The 23,178-nt window shown below is 39.4% G+C and overlaps 1 protein-coding gene across 3 annotated transcripts in view; it reads right to left on the reverse strand.

Moving 5' to 3' along the window:
* Window positions 1-655: 655 nt before the first annotated feature.
* Window positions 656-23,178, reverse strand: part of Tsga10 (testis specific 10) — a 91,398-nt gene continuing 68,875 nt past the window's right edge. For all 3 annotated transcript variants that reach the window (XM_055607193.1, XM_055607187.1, XM_055607178.1), the window contains exons 16-20: window positions 16,803-17,012; window positions 8,594-8,796; window positions 6,784-6,888; window positions 6,305-6,451; window positions 656-1,555 (exon numbers count right to left, since the gene is read on the reverse strand). In XM_055607193.1, the coding sequence (XP_055463168.1) occupies window positions 1,531-1,555; window positions 6,305-6,451; window positions 6,784-6,888; window positions 8,594-8,796; window positions 16,803-17,012 (690 nt within the window). In that variant the 3' untranslated portion in view covers window positions 656-1,530. The remainder of the gene's footprint in view (window positions 1,556-6,304; window positions 6,452-6,783; window positions 6,889-8,593; window positions 8,797-16,802; window positions 17,013-23,178) is intronic.

Raw genomic sequence — 23,178 nt, forward strand, 5'->3', positions numbered from 1 at the left:
TGATATAGAACATGGGCAAGGTTTTTCTTGCCTTTGGATACCAATGGTCCCTTTGCATGTAACATATGATTTTCCTTTGAAACAGTTCATAACTAATGGCACAGGCCAAGTACCAAATAATTTTAATTGAGTATGAAAATGCTTTCTTACTCACTTTCTTCCCATGCCCCTCTCCTAACACCCTGCACTCTACATATGACCTGGCAAGTGTGTACCAGAGGTAACACTCAGCTCGTGTTGATCTTCTAGGTGAACAGATTAATATTAATGCTGTGATGATCTAGTGCCAAGGACACTGGGTCACCTAGTTAATTCTGCAATATGTAAATCACTACATTATTTTATATGAGCAAGACAGGTTATTTTGCCTATTATTCTTTAAATCATTTATGAGCAGTACCTTATTTTATCCATCCTTTAGCCAGTCTGTAACAATCACCTAACACTGGATGAATAAGCCTGAAGGTTTTGGAAGACCAGACTAAAGTGAGTATATGACATGAATTTATAATAAAGTATCACAGTACTAGTGATTATATCATGATGAAATAAGATCTCAAAAGGCCACTATCCTTGTCACTACTGCCATATCAAATAATGACTAGATACAATGAGAAATTGTCCATCATATGAGTACTATTAATGAAGGGCTTGCTTTTTTATTAAAATGTAAGAATACAAATAGTTTATATCAGTAAAATACAGTAGCATTCCAGCTCTAATATCAACATTAAACCAAAGCCTATGGACAGAAAAAGAGACGTAAGAGCGGCAGGTGAGGGGAAACATCAGACAGCTGCCACAGGCAAAATAATAATAATAATAAAATGGCAATTAAGTTCATTGCAGTACTTTAATGTTTTGAAGAAAAGTCATTAAAAATACATATTAAAAATCTTACATTTTGGATAGATGGCCCATCGCCTACCTTTCTAAGAACAGTAGGAGCAAACACAACTGTCCAAATGCCTGGTGCCTGGCTGAGGGCTCCAACAGTGTACAATGAAAGCCCTGGCACACTCCTACTGTTGCATGGAAGTTATGTTAGGTTGGTTCCAAAATGTGATACTGGGTCCCAGGCCAGTGCTGCTGGCTGTGTCCATCATGGCACAGCTTCTCCAGCCATGAGAATATAAATCACAAAGAAAAAAAAATGTCACCAACCAGTCATTTGAGACAGCAAGAAAGGAAAGGAAATCAGTTTTGTAAAAACGCTTTTCCCTCTTTTTTAAGCTTCTTTATTTACTCCGGATAGTTAACAAAACAGCGCTCAATAGTGAAGTAAGCAGCCTTTACACTCACTATTACTGTGTGGATAGAAAGAACCATTTGCATGTTTGTCTACATGCGTCATCCCAGATCACTGTGATATGGCACTCGAGAACAGACTCAGAGGCACAAAGTCAATAAATACATTTAACACTGTCAAGCATTCAAAAGATAAATGCAATCATATAGCAAAAAAAAAAAAAAAAAAAATTCCGTTTGTATCTTTGACCTTTCCAAGGCTGTGGAGAATCTTTTCACATGTCAGAAATCTCTATAGCAAAGATTCCTATAATAGAAAAACAAAAAAAAAAAACAGATTAAGGTTTTAAATGAAATAACTTTCGCATGTGTAAAAAGGATATATTATGAATTACTTTAGCAGTCCTTGGGGTTTTCCCCCTCTGCTTCTGTGAAGGGAAACAATACAGTGAATTTGTTCATAAACCATGGATTCAAGCCATGGAATACTACTTTAACTTAAAAGAATGAAATACTGAGATTTACAACTTTAATGGTTGTCATGAATATTATGATGAATGAAAAAAGTCAGTCTCAAAGGTTGTGTTCTGTGCATGACTGGATTTGCGAAGGATCCTCAAACAGAGAGAACTATAGTTAGTGACCACATGGTAGGAACACAGAAGATACAGATTCTAACTCTAAAGGGATGGGCGCCACAAGGATTTTCTCTTACAATTAATGTCTTTAAGTTAGTAATGGGCACATTCATATATATATGTTATTACCCATTTTCCTATTTGCACCCCTGTCTCAGTGCCCTACCCATACCCTCTTTCCCCATCTTCTGGTCTCTCTATCCCATAATAGTTGCCCTTTCTGTTTTCATGTCACATGTGTTCCATTATACCCTTTCTTCAGATCGCCCCCTAAGTTCTTCAGTGCTGATGGGACAATTCAGTTATTAGTAAGTGGTATATACAGAGACTGCACGTGCATGCACACATACAAATAAATGTGTGTGAAAAGTTAGGAAAATATTAATAAAGCCTGTGCACTGAGCTGTACCAGTGCTGATTTCCTGTTGTGCAAGGTGTTGATAATATAGGAACTAGAAAAGGTCTCTTGGATCCTCTGCACTGTCTTTACAACTACCTCTAAGACAATAGCCATTAAAGTACTTGTGGTTCACCCAGTAATATGATGGACGTATAATAGAAGTTAGAGGAGCTATGTAAGACTCTGGATAAGACTCAAAATATATAATGCTGAGCTTAAGCCAGCGTCAGAGGCTACATGCTCTATGATACTAATACAACTCTTTGACAACCCAGAAGAGATAAAACTAGAGGCAGAGGAAACAGAACTAAACTTGGATCCTCTAGAAAAGCAGCAAGCACTTCTAACTACCTAGCCATCTCTCTAGCCTCAGGGATAACATTTTAAATTGACAGTGAAAGAAGATGTTTAAAAGGGAGCTAAGGGCATATTATTAACAAAAGTAACAGATAAAATACAAATCTTTCTAAATGTTGTAAGAAATTTGATTTTTTTTTAAAGAAAACCAGGATACAATATAACAATCCAGGACACAATATAACACAAACAGCACACATAATATATTGTATCAGATTTGAAACCAAATGTAACCATTACAGCAACAGTGTTAAAAAATTTTACCTCTATTAAACTATTTTTTAAAGATTTTTTTTGTATGAGTGCTCTATCTGCAAGCCAGAAGAAGGCACCAGATCTAACTATGGATGGTTGTGAGCCACCATGTGGTTGCTGGGAATTGAACTCAGGACCTCTAGAAGAGTAGCCAGTGCTCTTAACCGCTGAGCCATCTCTCCAGCCCCCACTATTTTTAACTTTAGTTAAAAATTTTTTTTGATGGCATATAAAGCAAAATTCAAATCAATACTTCATAAAAGAGATATGGTGAGACAGAGAGATCCACAAACAGAGCTAAGTAAAGGTAATGCCAGGAAAATGGAGACAGTAAGAGACAGGATCGGATCAGCAACTTGAATAAACAGTACTAGACATGAGACCAAACAAAGAATGTAAACGTTTCAGAAAAGAACACTTCATAAAAGTTACATGCCACAAGGAAGGATGAGAGCTCAGAGTGCCAGTGCAGCAAATGACAATAAACCACGTATGAAATAATGAATATGAAATACAAAATAATACAAAAAGCTATCTGTGTTAGTATTGTGCCAATGTGAGTTATAAATACTGGTGCTAGAACAAGAAGCAAAAGCAGAGAAGAGAGATAACCAATGATGTGTTCAGCAGGCTGGACCTGTGACTGCCTGGCAGATAGATGTTATATTCGTCCAAAAGAAAGATGAGAGAGCATCTTCCAAGTTCAGGAGCCTGACCTGGAAGGTGGTCAGCAGGGACTGGCTATTCAGATGTAATGCCAGTAAAGTGCTTGCCTTGTAATTATAAAGACTCGAGTTTGATCCTTAGAATTCAAAAAAGGCTGAGCATGGTGGTTTATGCTTGTAACCCCAGTGCTGTGGTAGACAGAGACAGGGCTCCTATGGCCGACTAGACAGCCAGCCTAGGCTAGGCCGGGCGGAGTTTCAGGCAAGTGAGAGATACTGTCTCAAAATAAACAAAATAAATGGACAGTGCCTGAGAAAGAACAGCCAAAGTTGACCTCTGGCCTCTGTTTGCATATACAAAGACATGCACATGCCTGCCCCTACACACAGAGAAAATGATTCTTCAAAACCCAGAGTCTCTTCTTAATTCAGAAGCAAGCAGAGGAAACCATGGCTTCTAAAGAAAGCAGGCTCTGGCCGTGCCATGTACTGCTGCCTCCTGAACACCATCTTTGTGCGACTTCTCATCCTGACGTCTTATGACTACCTAGAAAGAATGTTAGATTAAAATCCCCAGGATTTGATGCTGCTGAAAACTTGCCTTTTGAAATTTTGTTTTGTTTGGTGTTTCAGGTAGATTAATATTAGATACTGACAGTTTTTATTCCAAAATCTTGTTATATGTGCTAATATACTTTGTTCCTGTTACTATAAGTACTCATTTTATTTCAACCCCTAATTATATCACTATAGATTTTTAAGAGAATTGATGTTAGTGGGTATTGTTCTATGTCTGAAAATAGACAGAAAATTGTGCACCTTAAAACATAGGAGATGCAAGAAATGAAAACATACGGGAGATTTTAAAATACTATTCACAATACAAGCCAGGCCAAGTGTACAAAAGGTAATCCGATCTATTTAAAAGATGAACACAAAAACACAAGCTCAGTGCTTTATAAATCTAATGCTACACTGTGAAAAGAAGTATACCTCCTCAAGTGCATACATTTGTAAACAGCTAGTCATGTGTAAGGCATGCAGACCACACAGCTCATGAAACAGAAGTGATAAAGATAATATTTTCTAGTCATGATGCAAAGAGCAGAAATAAAAACCAAAACTGGAAACAAGCGTTCTTCTAACTGGAAACTTTAAGATTTCTCATCAATCCTTTGGTAAAAGTGAAAAGAAAAGAAATCACAGAGTTTTACAAAGTAATTAAAAGAAAAGGAAAATTTAAGAATACCTCGAGATCATTCAAAACAGCAACAGAGGAAAATGAAGAGTCCTAAATAGCTCTGCCAATTAAACAAAGAATAGCAGTAAGTTCATTAATTCCCAACCAGAAAGCTAGGAGAAATCTCCAACACAGTAAAAAACAACACAGGGAAATAATAAAAAGAACAGAAATGAATACGAGAAAAAGAGATAAAAACTAGTACATTAAACTTCTGAGGCTGGGAAAGCTAGAGAAAACTAGGTGACTAGTGGTTGCTGGGTGTTCTTCCAGAGGCCTGGGGTTTGATTCCACATTGTGGCTTCCAACCTTCCCCAGTTCCAGGGCCTGCTGACCCTCCTTCTGGCCTCTGCAGGCATCGGGCGCACAACTGCTGCACAGACATACAACATATACATAGAGAGACATATATATGTATTTATGGACATGTGCAGCATACTTTTAATATATGGCTTGATATGCTGTTAAAAGCACGGAGTTTTGAATATTGCATTTTTGATATTTTTGACTATTATAAAAACACATTCTGACCGTAACTGGTCAAAGAACGGGTGTCGGTGGACCATGCGGGAGTGAAAGAATGAATTTAAGCCGCTCATGAACTGAACTTGGTGTCTGGCTAAGTGCTCTTGGGAAACACAGGACACACGGGCAGGAATGATGTCCTGCAAACTGACCGTGAGCTAATTGTTTAGCTATTTACCCAACTGATGAGGCTGCAGAAATCCAAAGACTGACGCATCCTGGGGTGAGCGACTGAGTCAGGAGCAGTGATTGCACTGTCTATTGAGCTTCGGCTCTCACGGGGACAGAAAAATATACAAATACAAAATGGGGCAAGACAAGATAGAAGCTTGCAATGATGCTTTAGAGTTGGAGGCACTGTCGCTTTTTAAGAGACAGACAGACAGAGGCATAGAGAGAGAGGTGACAGGGAAATTCAAAGTAGTGTGGGTACACAAGAGGTTTCTTTATACAATAAAACAAATGGGACAAAGTTTTAACAATAGTGAGCTGAGTGAGAAGTATTTTTACTTTTGTGACTTTATACAATTTTAAATTATTCCCAAATAAATTTTTTAAACATTTGTGAAATGTAACAGTAAGTAAAATAAAAATAGTAAATACTCGCCTACTGCATATATATTCTACAGTGCAATAGCAATTAACCCACATTTTGTAATAAATGTACATGAAAAATAGTACAGAAGTAAAAAGGGATTCAGGTTCTGACCATAGAGCATGCAGGCTGGAGCCGCGCTTCAATGTGCTTGTCGTGCATGTACGCGGCCCTATGATTCTGAGTATTACAAGAAAGAAAAGGCATGAAACACTGTGTACATATGTTTATATTAGATAAACCTTAGACTTATTTCATCTTAGTACAATGTTCGTATAAACTCACGCTGTAGATGAAACCCCTTTACTCTTACATCACCATGTCTTAAGTCATCAGTTTAGATCGTTTCTTGCTCCCTCAGCTGTCACTGTGAACACTTACTCTTCTAATGATCGGTCGAGGCCTCGGTCAGGAGATCGATGGAGAGAACGTTCTGGTGAGTGGCATTTTGTACTTGGCTTCACTGAACTCAAATGATAAGTATTACTTGAGTAATTCTGGCGGCGAAGTTCCTGGACAGCCCTTTCCCTATAGCAAAACAGTGACGCTTTTAATGTTTACATTCAGTGGTATTGTTAAACCTGTCACAGGATTATAGCTCAATCCAAACTTCAGAATCCACCCACCATGAAATAATGAAGTCTTCACTGAGCCGGGAGAAGTCTTACAACACTAGTACTCTGGAGGCTGAGGCAGGAGGATCAGCAGTTTGAGGCTATCCTGGGCTAGAGTGAAACCTTATTTCAAACAAAAACAAAAAACAAATAACACTATGTGCACAGAGAATCCACTAAAATAAAACCTACTGTTAGCTAAGAAGCAGCCTGCGCAGCCTGTGTGCTGCACAGAGACTAACTTACCTTTCAAATCGTTCTGTCCCTAGTTGTCTTTTAGTAATGTCCAAATCGGCTTCCAGCTGTGTCACAACATTTCTGAACTGGGCCACATCTCTACTCTGGATGGCCCTGTGCAAAAGGCAAGAGTGACATCGATTAAACTCTAAACCTGGCTGTAACTCTAAGACTATACTAAGCCAAACTGGCAATGGCATCTTAGCTAGATCCTAGCTACACTGTGATTTTTGCAAGTTGATTTCATCGGTGCATGTGCCTGTGTGTGCGCACACATGCTCCTGTTTGTGCGTGCATGCACATGGGTGTGCGGAGGTCAGAGGCTGACTTAGGTATTTTGCTCACTCACTGTCCACTGTTTTTTAGAGGGTCTCCAACTGAACCTGGAATTTATCTACACTGTTTGGCCAGTGGGTTTCATGGCCCCATCCCATACCCCAGTGCTGGGGTTACAGTCATGTGCTGCTGCTCTCAGATTTCACATGGATTCTGGAGATCAAAAAACCTGGATCCTTATGTTTGCACAGCAGACACCTTACTGACTGAACTGTGCCCTCAGCTACACACTGATTTGTGTTTGCAAATTTCCTGGCATATTTTAGATATATTCAAATACAAACTTGATTACTTGCAAAGCCTCAGTAACCCTAGTTCACTCAATCAACCCTTCTTGTCTCCGTGTCTGTGCAAACCCATGGGGCAATACTATATATCATAAAAATATTATTCATTTATGCAAATGTTCTTTATAAATATCCTTTTTATAAAAATTTGCCAGCTCGGTGTCACAGTACCTAGCAGCAGTCTGAAACGGAGTTTACCCTTATGGTAGGAGTTCTGCTTCTTTGCTAAGGTGGACTTCCTCCCACCTGTCTGAGAAAGGGACCCTTTAGCTGAGGGACCAGCTAAAGGTTCACAGCAGCCTCACTGGATAAAAATGACTCAGTTGCAGCCAAGAGGACCCAAGAGTATTGTCAAGGAAACTGGCCATGGCTTGGGGCTCCTGGGAGTGGCTGTTAGGTTGCTGGGTGTAGTGGGGCATCATGGGAAAGAGAGATGAGTAGGTAGGTTGGATACAGATGTGTTTGAAAGAGGAAATAAAAACAGCGTGAAAGGGCTGAAAGGAAGGAAAGGAAGCAGAGAGATGACTCAACGGCTGGAGACAGTACCAAGTAACTGGAGAAAGTACTCAGTTGGAGTACTTAGTACTTAGTACTGTTGGGAAAGTGCTCACCATGACTGCCCAGGGGCCAGGCTCAGCTGTGAGAACAGGCAGAAGGTCCTATGGATGGGCCACAGGGAAGCAGAGGCCATTAGTGGCCAATTTTAATAAGCTTTCACTACCCAGGCAAGCAGTTACACTCAAATAGCAAACTAAGGGTCTTCAAATTAAAGGTTAGTATTACTGGGGTTAAAAAAAATGCTAAGATAAAAATTTTAAGGGTGTGCTTAGTGTTTTGGGGACTCAGTTCTTCTGGGTATCCAGTATATACTCCTACAGACACAGGGAGCTAAGATGTGGCAAATAGGCAGACAGACAGTAATACCAGGCAGCCCATAAATGTAAAAGTCCTCGTGGCTTCATGGTGCTTGCTTTACATATCCTAATGGTGGTGTCTTAGACCAGGCTCTCACTATATTCAAAACTGTGGGTTCAAAACAATCAGCAGAGACTGTTACATTTAAAAATCTTAGATTAGAAAACTTAGACTGTGGTATTAAATCTTAGGCAAATTATAACATTCTGGATTCTGAGTTCAGTTAATGGCACGCGGTGGGCTCCCTCGCCGCAGTGTGACAACAGTGCTGGGCAGCTCACATCTTGTTCTCCGCCAGGCAGAGGTGCTCCTTCAGCAGCTGGATCTCAGACTCCTTCTCCTGCAGTGCTATCTGAGACTGGTACTCTTTGTCGCGGTTGGCCACCAGCAGAGCCTCGAGGTTCTGCATGGAGATCCTCTCATTCGTCATCTGGCTTCTGAGCAGCTCTATTTCGGAGCGTGCGGAGTCCAGCTCATTCTCCATCTGTGTGACAGGAAGACAGCCATACTTACTCCCATCCGTCCACTTAGCCGACATGTTGTCAGGAACTCAGGGGTTTTTGTGGAGTGCACCGTGACATTGTTCCTGTTAACAATGCACGCGTGGTGCCACTTTCCCCACCCCTTAGTCAATCAGTCTCAAACTGCAACTAGTTTCGGCCTCCAGTTTTGATACCTTTTTATATAGCTCTGCACAGCTGACAGCACAGTGCCTGTGACCCTGCCATTGTCTTGAGCTGGCTGAGTTGCATCTAGGTGCCTTAGCATCGTACTCAACAAGGAAGAGTAGGGGTAGACATACACTCCCTCCAAACAGAAACCTAGGGAAAACTTGCCAGTTTGAAGGTATTCTGAGCTTAAAATGTTCTCAATAAGCTAAATATTTCTTCAAGAGGAGAATTATCAGTCAAAAGCATGATTTCTTATCCTGTAATATAGATTATAATAACTTATATATGCATTTAAAAAGCTACTTATGAAAGATAAATTTTAAAAGCTAGTAATAAAGAAACCAATAAAAATGAAATTACTAGGGGAGGGGCAAGTACCACAGAGGACAGAAATGAACTTTCTGAGTTAGATAAATGAATTCACATAAACCGAGAAGAAATAAAAATAATACTATGATCACAAATTTTTCAAAAGAAGGAATACAATTAAACAGCAAACTTCGGGGGTAGGGTAACCTCTGTTCTAGCTTTCTTTCTGTTGCTGTGATGAATACCAGGGCCAGAAACAACCCGGAGAGGATTCATCCAGCTGCTGTGGCAGGTGGCAGTCTGTTACTGAAAGGGATGAGTGCAGAAACCATGGAGGAGCGCTGTTTACGGGCTCTCTCCTGTTTGCGCTCAGCCAGCTTTCTTACACAGTCCAGGACCACACGCCAAGGAGCATCACCACCTACAGCGGGCTGGGCCCTCCTGCATCACTAATTAATCAAGACAACGTCTTACAGGCAGGCCAAGCTGGTCCAGGCAATTCTTCAGTTGAAGTGCCCTCCTCCCAGGAGACTGAAGGTTGTCCGTAGGTGACAATCAACACTAACCGGAGTGCTTGGGTTGTGAAGTTTCAGAGGAAGCAAAGACCCTATGTGGGCCAGTCATGTGATGTTTTGGAACTAGAAGTCTGTGCAAGAGAAACCTGTGCTTTAGTAGGACAATGGATGCTGGTGATCTGGAGCTGAAGAATATCTGTGCTCAATAACAGATCAGCATCATCAAGGTGACACCTCCTATGAAGAGAAATATATTTCCTCAGAGTCAACAAACATAAACTGCAGTCCAAGGAGATCAAGGCCATGTCTCAAGATGGGAGCTGATCTTGGCAATGTGCAAGAGTCACTGACATGGTACTAGTTTTGTACGTTTGAAGGTGTCATGAACAGCAGCTGGGGCTTGGCATTGTGTGACAGGGTTGGATTCTCCATGCAGAGAGGCTAGAAGAAGCCATTGGTGAAGGTGTAGCTTCAGTTCCAACAAAAAACCCCAGACTTGCAAGGGTCACAAAGAGAAACTGAGGCTTCAAACAGTGTGCTGGCATCACAGTCCCCAAAGAGAGGCTTCTGGTGAAGGTGAATCCTAAATGGCAATGGAGACCAGGGCCACGGAGCACCTGCCAAGGATAGTGTCAATTGTGCAGTAGAGCCATCTTGAGCCTTGGAGACAACTGCTTTGAGGGTAGCCAAGCTGGAGACACTGCCTGTCCAATCCCTCCAGAGCTCAGAAAATTGTGTAATTTTGTGTAAGTCCAGGATGCTGAACAACAAGGCTACAGGATTTTATTTACGTTGCTGATTTGGGACTTTAACTGTTCTTAAGCCCTGACTCTCCTCTTTTGGAACAATAAGTAGTTAACATGTTGGGTTTTTTTTTTAATTTTATAGCAGCCCATAAACAAGATACTTTGGATTCTTAAAAAGACGTAGGCTTTAAAAGTACTGACATTTTAAAGACCGTGGGATTTCTAAAAGTCTGTTTTGTCTTATGCTACTAATATCACGCAATCCTGAAGACAAAGCAAGGAAAGATTACAGTTAAACAGTGACGTGTCTATGCTTAGGATAGATTGTGCTGGTTAGTTTTTATTGCCAACTTTACCCAACCTAGTGCCAACTGGCAAGAAGGAACATCAATTTAAGAACCGTCTCAATCAGACTGATCTATGAACAATCACATGGACTAATGATTGATATGCAAGGGCCCATCCCACTGTAGGTAGCACCATTGCTAGGTAGGTGGGCTTTAGTGTATTAGAAAGCTAGCTGAGGAGATGGCTTAGCAGTTAAGCGCAGGGGCTGCTCTTCCAGAGGACCTGGGTTTGATTCCCAGCACCCACATGGCAGCTCATACTATCTGTCACTCCAGTTCTAGGGTATCCAGTACCTTCTTCTGACCTCTACAAGCATCAGGCATGAAAGGGGTACACAGATATACATGCAGGCAAAACACCTATCTAAGTTACTGTTGTATTGCTGTGAAGAGATACCACAACCAAGGCAATTTATAAAAGAAAGCATTTAATTAAAAGCACTTAATTAATTAAACTGGAGAGTTGCTCACCCCTTCAGAGGATTAGTTTGTGACCATTGTGTTGGGGAGTATGGTGGCAGGAAGGCAGGCATGGCACCAAGGCAGCAGCGGAGAACGTATTCTGATACACACGATAGTGGCAGGGTACTTTGGGCCTGCTGTGGCCTTTTGAAAGGTCAAGGCCCAACCCCAGTGACACACTTCCTCTTCAACATTCCATCAACCAGGAACCAAATGCTGAACTATATGGGCCCATAGGGGCCATTCTCATTCAAATCACAACACAAATACATACAAAATAAAAACAATTTAAAAAAAGAATCAAAGAAAGAAAGCTAGCTGAGAATGAACAGAAAAACAAAAACAAAACAATGCAGTAAGCAGTGTTCCTTCATAGTTTCTGGTCCAGGTTCCTGCCTTGAGTTCCTTTCCTGACTTCCCTCTATGATGGATTGTAACTTGGAAGTGTTAGGAAAAAAAACAAAAACAAAAAACAAACAAAAAAACCCAACTCTTTCCTCCCCTAAGTTGCTTTTGGTTATGGTATCTGGTCCAGCGGCAGCAAAGCAGGATGCCTTGTTAGCAATCAGACAGCTGTGAAATAAAACAAGGTGCTACTTCTAGCCCAGAGTTCCTCACCCTGGCAGTCACACTCTTTGCTTATGGAGATGTTTCAACCCTACAGGATGCAGACTATCCCTAACCACTATTCACTAGATGCCAATAGCATGCCTCCACTCAGGTGAGAACAACTCAAAAATGTATTTAGATATTACTAAGTGTTCTTCAGCGGAGCTTAAAGCCAACCACACACTGTTCACTCTGTCAAACTGGTGACTGTGTTAGCGTATGCTGACAACACAAAAAGGACGAGGACGGTCTACTATGTTCTGTTGGCAGGACTACAAAATGAGACAGCACTTTCTTTGACAGCAGCTTTATTGGGGTATAATTAATATGGCATGCAACTCATGCAATTAAAGCATCCAATAACTTCTAACATAGTAGTATTACCAAGTATTAGTCATTGCCAAAATCTGTAAGAAAACTTTTATCCTTAAAAAACAAACAAACAAACAAAAAACACACACAAAAAAACCCATGAAATCTCAGAAGTACAGTTCTTTAACAAGATTTGCACAATCACAACACTAGCTGACATGCCAGTGTGGATGGGGGGAATCTCACAAGGCCCCATCCCTAGATGAAGAAATGTGGCTCCCACAGAAGGAGAACCCCTTTTTCTCCAAGGGACAAGCCACTGATAGGTCATCCCAGCTCAAGTGGTCATCCGTAGGCATGTGTAGATATCAGCAACACTAAACAGGCCCAGAACATTGTATTGTTATATATAACAATAATAATTAAAGAATAAAAAGTCAGGAATTTGAGGGAGCGGGAAGAACATGAAAGGAGTTAGAGGGAGAAAAGAAAAAAGAAAACTCATTTAAACACAATATTTATATATGAAATTCCCTAAAATTAGTTAAAAATATATTAAGGGGTCTGGAGAGATGGCCCAATGTTTAGAGTACTTGTTATTCCTATAGAGGATCTCAGTTCAACTCCCAGAACCCACACGGTGGCTTACAACCATCTGTGACTCCTGAATTGGCAAGATGGTTCAGAAAAGTTATTTTCTCTTTTCTATATAGACAACCCTATCACCTGCAGAGATGGCTTTATGTCTTTTTCAGTTTGAATGCTTGTTGTTTCTCTTTCTTGCTTTGCTGCTCTGGCTAGACCCTCCATTAGAAGGCTCAAGACGGCATGCTGGGCATATCTGGCACTATGGAGGAAACATTTGCTGTTCATTATCAACCACAGCGGTCACTCATGCTTTTTATACAACTGAAAAAGTTTCCTTGTATTCCCAGATTATAGTTATCCTTGCTTACATAAAGGTATTGATTTTGTCAAATTCTTTTTCTAGTCATATGTTTCACATTGTTTGGTTTCAGGTATAAACCAGTCCTACATTCATAGGACAGCTCCCATTTGACTAGTATGCATATTTATTTTCTGGACTGTTGAGTTCAGAAAGAGAGAGGTGTGCATTTATGTTCACATGTGTGGGGGCGTACCTGCACATGTTGTGCATGTATGTTCACATGTACAGGGGTGTGCCTGCACGTGTGTACAGAGGTCACAGGTCATCTCGGGGGTCTTCTACCTTACTCTTTGGAGACAGGGTTCCTCACTGTGGTGCTTTGAATAGGTATAGCCCCGACAGATTCACCTGTGTGAACGCTTAATCCACAGGGAGAAGTACTATTGGGAGGTGTGGCCTTGCTGGAGGAAGTGTGTCACTATGGGGTGGGCGTTGAGGTCTCATATGCTCAAGCTATGCCCAGTGTGGCTTACAGTCCCTTTGGCTATCTGCAGATCAAGGCACAGAACTCTCAGCTCCTCCTTCATCAACGTGAGGCCTCAAATTACTTTCTGGAAGTTTTCAAATTACTATTTCAAGTTCTATATTTGTTTAGAGGTTTATTCAGGTTTTCTGCTTTTACTTAAATCAGTTTAAAGCAAACAATCCAATGAGAATATGGACAAATAGCAGAAGACATGACACAGCAAACAAAGACATGCAGGTGGCAAACAACAACATGAAGAAAAGTTCAACTTTGCAATCCAGTAGGTAAATGTATATTTAAATCACCCTCATACAGCACTGTATATACATAAGAATGCTCAAGAAAAAATTTTACATCACAACAACAAATTTGAACAAGAATGTGGAGAAGGTAGATCACTCCATCATTAAGAGACAAGAAAAATGATACAACTACTTAAGAAAACCTGCTTGGAACTCTTCTAAAAAAGTAATCATAAAATTAACATATCACTTAAAAATAGCATTTGTAAGCATGTGCAGAGAAATGAAGACTTATGCTCATACAACCAAATTACACAGTGACACCTTGCCTCAAAAAGCAAATAAAACAACAGAAACTGCTTACAGATGTTTATGGTAGCTTTATTTTCAAAAGTTCCAATCTGAAAACAACCCAGATGATCTTCAGTGGGTAAAAAGCTAAACTGTTTCACCAAAAGCACAGAAATTCAACTGTAAAAAGTGAGAGATTTAGGCTAAGAAGGAAAAAAAAAAAAAAAAAAAAAAAACAGTCCTCAAAAATATGTATCATGTGATTTCATATATATTAACATTCTTTTAAATTACTTTTAGTTGGCATACAAAGTAGAGTATTTAGATACATAGATCCTTTGTTGTCATTTATGCTCCCGACTGTCCTCTTTCATTGTCTTTCTGTATTCTTGCTGGTTCTTGAAATGACAAGCTCACAGAAGTGGGGAACAGGTTAATGGTAGGCAGAGGTTAAGGAACATGCAGATAGGCTACAGTAGAAAAATCATATAAATCTACAAAAGGGAAACTTGATAAACTACGCAGTGGAAAGTCTCGTATTTGCTTGGATCAATGTTAATACTATAATTATATCAGACTATAGTTTTGCAAAGTGTAATCATTAAGGGAAACTAGGTAATAGGTACTGCTCATGTAATTTATTAGATGCTAGTCTAGTACTTAAAAACCACAAGCTGTCTTAGTTACCTTTTTGCTGCTGTGATAAAATGCCATGATCAAGGCAGCAGCGTAAAGAGGAGAATATTTACTGGGGGCTCACAGTTTCAGAAGGTGAGCTGGCAGGGAGCATGCCAGCAGGTGGATAGCATGGTGCTGAAGGAGCTGAGAGCTTACCTCCGTATTCACAAGTAGAGGCCAGAAAGACTGCTAACTTCGAATGGTGTGGGCTTTTGATACCTCAAAGCCCAGCTTCAGTGGCATACCTTTTCTAGCAAGGCAACACCTCCTAAACCTTCCCAAACAGTTCTTGAAAGCATTCAAACACATGAGTCTATGGTGGCCCCTCTCATTTAAACTACCACAGGATTTTTTTTTTTTAATCTCAATGTCTTCAATAACTGAAGAGGTACAAAAAAAAATGATCCTGACATTTGATATCACAGCTTACAAAAGAAATTAAGACACAAACATAAATAGTTCAGTGTCACAGTAGTTAGTGTCAGAAATAATTTTGAAAAGCCACGAGAAGAGAAAGCTACAAAACTTAGAGTAAATGTTTTTTTCAATTAAATTGTTACAAACCTTATATACTGCTGAGGACTATGATTTGAAAGTTTAAGATTACTTTAAGACTGTACTCTACTTCCAAGTGGCATGCTAATTTTTATAAACTATGAGATTATAACTATTGATACTTAGATTTTACATCATTTCAGTTGTTACAGTAACATGCTAAGACTTTTCCAACTAGAAAACATCACTGTGCTGGTGTGAGTTGGTGGGGGCTCCCCTTATCTGAGGAGGAAGGGGGGGAGAACAGGAGGAAAAGGGAGGAAGGGTAGGACTAGGAGGAGACGAGGAAGGGGGCTATGGTTGGCATATAAAGTAAATAAACAAACAAACACCAAATAAATTAATAAAACATTTTTCAAATTTTTACAGTAACAAATTAATCTTTAAAAAGCTCATGATGAAATTTAAAAAATTAAGAAAGAGTGGTGATTTGGGCTGATAGTACTTCATTAAAAGATTAATAGTTGATTCTTATAAAATAAACTAGACACATGATTCTCAAATGCATCATAAAGGGTGGATTATCAAAATAAAAAGTTCAATAAAGTTTGATAATAATCAATAGCTATGGTGATCAAGATGCTATCTCAGTTACCCTGTGCAATATCTATACTCTCAGAGCTGGGCTCCCTCTCTCCAGATGTGTTGCTATTTCAGTTACCCTGTGCCATATATATACTCTCAGGGCTGGGTTCCCTCTCCCCAGATGTGCTGCTATTTCAGTTACCCTGTACAATATCTATACTCTCAGAGCTGGGCTCCCTCTCTCCAGACTTACTCCCGGTCAGTTCTTCCCAAACACATCACACTGGCCACAAAAAATAACTGATTTTCATTCAAGAATCCATATGGGCCTCTACACCACTGCCTATGTGGGATGCCCACCCACCCACATTCAGCAGTAATTCTCTGTGGATTTCTCCTATTTTTCTCTTCATCTCAAATTATTTATATGCCTGGCGAGCATGAGCCTGTGTGGTTTGAATATTATATCCATAGTGTAGGCAAAAAGTAGATACAATAAAATGCATTACAACTTAAAAGAACTCATCCAATTATTAGATAACTTTAGCTGTAAGAATGTCAATAAGGTTATAATTTAGATGTGGTTCTTCACTCATGGCTCTGTTAATGTGTTTTATAATTCTAGCTAAACATAATTGCAAACTACAAGTTCAAAGGAAAATTTTGGTTTTTTTCTTTTAATATTCTTGAATTCTTTAGAACACAGCTGTCATAAATTAACCTTTTAAACTTTAAAAATAAAATTCAAAAAGTTTAATAAAAACAAAACTTAAAGCAAAAATGTGTAACACCAATTCTAAACATCTTACATACCATTTCTATTTCCTGATCTTTGGCAACCAGCTGTCGATTAAGCAGTTCTTTGCTCGAGTCGAGTTTAATACAGAGTTCCCTTGTGGAAGACAAATCGGCAAGTGCAGACACCTTTTCAAACTGAACCTTCTGAAGCTCCTCCTCCATCTTTACAAGAGACTTGTGTAAAGTTGCTATCTGGGATTTGTAAGAGCGCTCTGCATTCAAATGCTGCAAGGACAAGATGATAGTTTACACAGATGTAAAAGGTTTTAGCCATAAGAAAGTCAACGTGGATAACAAAATGGGGCAAACCTTAGATGATCGAGGTACTGATGGGATGCGCAAAACGTTCTGAGAGAGATAAGCTGAGGCTTTAGGTTTCTTTAAACAAATCCTCTGACTAGTTTACAAGATGCAACTAGGAAAAATCTGTTTCCTCCTAAAATACCTGCAGGTTAAATGCCAGTGTGATATATGCAGTTTGGTTTTTAGTTATATCTGTATTTGCACAATTTACATGACCTACAATTGCTAGCCACTGCTTTATTCAGAGAATTTTTCAATTCTTGACTGACATGTTTATATCAGTCAAACTATCATAAAATGAGGATTGATAATTTTTTTCCAGAGCTGAGGACCAAATCCAGGGCCTTGCGCTTCTAGGATCTACCGCTGGGTTAAATCCCCAACCCCTGATAATGTTCTAATGCCAATACTTCTGAGGGAAAAAGATCTGATCAAGTACAAATTAAGCACAACCAATTATGGAAAATGCATATTTTAAAAGCCATGAGATTCAAGTTACATAAACACTTTCAACTGTTCAAAATAATTCCACTCTCCACACCTTTTCCCTCCCAGCACGATGCTTATGTAAGTGCACTGCCACCTACAGAGAAGTATTTGTTTGCTACAAATGTGAAGGTAACAACTGGGAAACAAAGACTGTGTGTGCCATTGCTAGTATAAAGCACTAAAAAGAGTTCCTGGCACATGCTATTTGGGCATAATCCAATGTCCCCTTTGCCCTCTTGATATCCCTTCTGCAGCCATTCTTACTCATTCTTCACATCAGCTGCTACTATCTACCATCCACCTACTACCCAGCACATCTTCACAGAATCTGTGTGTGCTGCAGTTCCTGTGCCTAGAAACCAGTTCACAGGGAAGCAAAATTACCTCTGCTCTCACAAAATTCTGCTACAGGGGGAGTCCTGTAGCAATCAAACATATTACAGATGAATGTATAAGCATATTAAGAACATATTTTTGGGAAAAGTTAGCAATTAAAAAAAAAAACTGACCTATGCTGAAAGAATAAAAAAGTCAGGAAAGGCTTCCCAAAATAAATGACTGAACAGTGAGTAGACAAACAGCAGGAAGAGACATTTCAAGCTGAAAAAAAAAATGCAAAGTGCCATAGCTCTGTTTGGATGCAATAAGAATAACACACTCAAAGAACTTAGAAAAAGCTGCTGTGAGTGGAGCTTAGTGCTCACAGAAAAATAATAGGAGATGCACAAAACCTAGTAAGGCTGTGATCTTCAAGGGTGAGGCAAAGTGGTTAGACTTCTAGTGTTTTGGAAGATCAGTCTGGAGGTTACAGGCTCTACTAAAATGACTGAGTAAGCTAAGTGGGAAAGTCTCAATATAAAACTGAGCAAGAAAACACTTTGTTTTGATACAGGGTTTCACTATGTAGCCTGGCTGGCTTGGAACTCACTATATGGACCAGACATAGACCAGGCTGGCCTTGAAATCAGAGAGTTCCTCCTGACTCTGCTTCTCAAATGCCACCATGCCCTGCAACAAAACATTTTTATTAATTTCATATCTTAGCTTACAGAAAAGAAAGAAATTCCCATTTCGCTACAGGAAGCAAAGCAAGAGAAAGGCTTAGTGTTTGCAGGTCAGGGATACAGCACCATTCCTAGCAAACATGAGACACTGGGTTTAATTGTCAGTAAAACACACACATACCCCCCTGACACACACACACAAACACCAAATAAAAAGAACCACACAAACCACATACTCACAAACACCAAATAAAAAGAACCACGACTTCTACATAACCTGGGATTCTTGAATGATGTGCTATAAATGAAATAAGGAAGTCTATTTAGCCACATAGAGAAAACTAAAAGCTGATCAGGACCCGATAACTGGATAGGAACACAATTCCTTCTATGATAAACATATACGTTAACTTGATTTTGGAATGCTACTTTCCTCGTCTCTATTGTTAAATGTTAACATAAGGTTTGTCCCCTATTGGTAATAACCTAGAGCCACTTTATAAGAGCAAACCCACCTTCCTGAAGGGGCAGCACCATACCAAGACCACACATGATTCTATGAGATGGAGGATTCTGCTTAAGAAAAGCTTGTGAGTGTAGGAGGTCGAATTCCACCTTGAAGGAGAGTCAGAGCAACAGAGCAAGACCTCACTTCCAGAAATCCACGTTACTGAGCAAAATATTTTCACTGGCATGGCAAAATATGCTGGAAAGTACAAAGACATTAAGGAAGGAATCTGAAAAGAAAAGAGTAACACATAAAAAAGGCACATTTGAAAAATAATTGACTAGAACTTCTAGAAAGAAAAGCACTCTCTGTAATGGAAGTCTTAATAAATACACCAAGAACAGACTACAGCAAATAAAAAGGGAGGCGTGAACTGGAAGACAAGTATAGGACACAAATATGCAGAAACTATGACAAACACCAGTCAATAAGGGGAAATGATTCAAAACACTGAAGTTGTGGAGACAGTAGACTAAACTGAAAGCAGTAATGTTCCGGAAGTCATATGTGAAAAATTTCCAGAACTAATAAAAGGTACATGTACTCTGAAGGAAACAGAGAAAGAAAAATGTAAAGAAAACAAACGTAGGCACATGGCAGTAAAATTCAACAAGGAGAAAGATAAGACCATAATACGAACCAATGATGAAGGCAGATGACCAAGGAGTCACTAGACAGAAAACTGATCTTCCAACAAAAAAGACAGGGGTTACTGTTTTACAGATTTATTTCTGTTTTTATTTATATATGTGTGTACACTATGAGCATGCAGGTACCCCTGGAAGGTGGAAGAAGGCATCAAATACCCTGGAGACAGCATTAAAGGCCGTTGTGAGCTGCCTTTTGCAGAGCGCAGGTCCTCTGCAAAAGCAGTATGCATTCTTAACCACTGAGTCAACTCGCCAATCCCTACCAGGTTATTTTTAAAGTTAGCAAAAGAAATCTTCTCAATGTAGAATTCCACGCTCAGCTAAACTAATTCTCAAGACTAAGGGTATGCTAGTCATTTTCAAAGAGATGGAAAAATGAAAATACTGGTTTCTGCAAGAAGAAGGGCAGAAAAGAAAGCTGGGTAAGGAAGAAACGAACATGAGAAGCAAGTGGACAAAGGTTTTATAAACCCATAGGTAAATACAGACAGTACTGATTACAAGAACAACCGCAATTACCTACTGGGGCACAAAACAACAGTGTGAAACTAAAACAGTGCCTGATAAGATGAGGAAAGTGTGGAGGTGTGACAGAGAAAGCACAAGCGTGTGCTAGTTAGCAGGGCGTGATGCTCATCAGTCAAATGCCCTTAGGGAGTTGCTGGTGTTAACTATTATTTTCCTTAACATCTAAGGAAAAAATGTAGAACGTGGAACCTCCATATTGATGAGCTATGGCAGCCAGGAATGTGTAAGGAAAACAAATATGTAAGATGGGAAAATAGAAAGAAACAACACAATCATGACACATAGAAAGCGTGAAACAAGCAACAGTGAAACTAAATTTACCAGCGAAGTAAAAACTTGTCAGTTAATAGAAAGATATTACAGATTTTTAATAAAAAAAAAAATCAGTTAAACTGTACTTGGTCACACAGGCCTGTAATCCAAGGTACTCCAGAGGCAGAAAGGTCCAAAGTTCAAGGCTTGTCTGCACAACTTCACGAGGCTCTCCCAAAAGAAAAAGAAAGAGAAGGACTAGGGGATGCATCAGTGGGAGAGTATTTGTCTAGTCTCGTCGACGGTAACATGCACTCATGAAAGGAAATTCAAGGCTACAGCAAATTCAAGGCAAGCTTGTGCACATTGAAACTCTTAGAAAATAAAACAAATGAGTGCAAATACAACATGCTAGACATGTAAAATGTCAGAAAAATTGGACCCACAACCAGAATGAACATCAGTTAGTGTAAACAGATGCGCAACATAGTAACACCCTTGATCTGAATCACTCCAGTTTCAGTGCCCCTACGTGTGTGTGTGTGTGTGTGTGTGCCTTTCCACATTACTTGTTAAGATGGAGTCTCTCACTGAACCTGGAGATCACCCATTCAGCTAAACTGAAGGGCCAATGAGCTCCAAGGACCATGCCAATGAACAATGACAACAGCAAACAGACCAAACCTTATCAGAAAAAACGACGCCTGAGCATATCAATCAAAGCAAATATAACCTTACCTGGGACTTTAGAAGAAGCTCTCCAAGACCAAATGTTGGCAAGTCCTCTGACTAGTCAGTGCCTTCTCTGGGAAAACTGTCATGGCAAAAGACTCCCGTCTCTATCCCTGGTCTGAACCTGAAACCTGCCCCAGCAGCTCTGCCCCTGTGGGCTCAGATGGCATCCTATCTGGACCCCTGTAGACGCTTTTGCACATGGGTCAGGTCTCTACTTTCATCCTCAGGACAGACATTCTAAACTCTGTAGTGTTTTAAACTCTTTCTGGACATTCTATTACCCACATACATAAATATATTATGTAAAGTATAAAGTACTAAGTGCTGATTAGTAAATAAGAATGGAATTAAAGAACCTGTGGTTGCCAACAGCTAGCTATAAAGTAAAATTGCTATTACTGGGCAAATAGCAACTAATAAAACTTATTTAGCTTATGAATGTATTCTTATTATTCAATGAATTATGACATTGTATAAAGGCACAAATGTGCTCATATGTATTTATCACATAACACACAATACACAAAAATAGCAACTATGCAGTAACAGGACACAAAGAAGAAAAAACTGGGAAAATATACAGAGCCTTCATAATCTGTGGAATAGTATCAAGTGGCTCATACATTTGTACTTTAAATTCTAGAATCTTAGAGAAAAGGCAAGGGAGAAAAAGAACACTTGAGTAAATAATGGTCAAAGATATTCTCAATGTAATGAATCCACGAAAGTATGATTTCTTAGGATTATAAAGATATACTATGTCATTAACTTCCATGAAATTGACAAATTCCTAAAAATCACAAACTATTAAAATTGAATACAAGATAAATAGAACAGGTCTATAACAAAATGATTCTGACTAGCAATTTTAAAACTTTCAAAAAAAATAGGTTCAGATGGCGTTAGCTTTCAATTCTACCAAACCTTTAAAGAATTGGCAGCAATTATATACAAACTCTTAAAAAACTAGAAGCAAAAAGAACATTTCCAAGTTATTATATGAAGTCAGTATCACTTGGATACTAAAACCATACAGGCTGTTATAAGAAAAAACTTCAACAAAAATTACTAGAAAACCAAATCCAGCACACACACACAAAAAGAATAGTAATTACATATAATGACCAAGTAGTATTTATCTTAGGGATGCAAAATTGTACTTAATTCCATGTATACAATTTAACCCAACATGGGTCAAAGACATGAAAGAAAGTGGGGTAGCAGTTTGTGATAGCTAATGAGTACACTATTTCTTTTAAGGATGATGAAAATGTTCAACAGTGCTCATTTTTGCAGGGCCGTAACTCTCCATACTCCAAATACCAGTGAGATGCTTTCAATAGGCACACTGTATGACTAGGAACCATTCTCAATAAAGATATTACAAAAGCAGTAACTTGAAAATGTGCAAGGTTACAAACCTGGTGTAGTGGCACACGCCTATAATCTAGGAGACATAAGCAGGCATATCATGAGTTCAAGGTCAGCTTGGGCTACACACTGACATCCTATCTCAAAGGGAAAAAAATGATGGTAAGACTCTGTAGCTGAAGACACCACACACTTTGATCACATGACATGAAAAAAACTCAAGCTGAACTGAACTGGAAGCAATATTACTGGAAGGTGCTATAAGCTCCTGGTGGTGGGGAGTCATCAATAGTCTTACCCGAGGTCAAGTCTTAATAACAGTATTAACCCTGCAAGCTCTAACAATTGGCATGGAAAGATACACCATGGATGCAATAGTGCTATGAATGCTATAAGGACAACTAACTATTTTCTCATCAGATTTATGGTCTACCACACATGAGGAAATTCATGCCTAGTATTGGAAATCTGGGCAAGAACGAATGGCTAGAGAGATCACAGGTTCTGGGGTGAGTCTGCAATTATTTTGCTAAATGGACAGAGCACCAAAC

This window comes from Psammomys obesus, unplaced genomic scaffold (genome assembly GCF_907164565.1).
Source record: "Psammomys obesus unplaced genomic scaffold, mPsaObe1.curated_primary_1811, whole genome shotgun sequence".
Classification (NCBI taxonomy): Eukaryota; Metazoa; Chordata; class Mammalia; order Rodentia; family Muridae; genus Psammomys; species Psammomys obesus.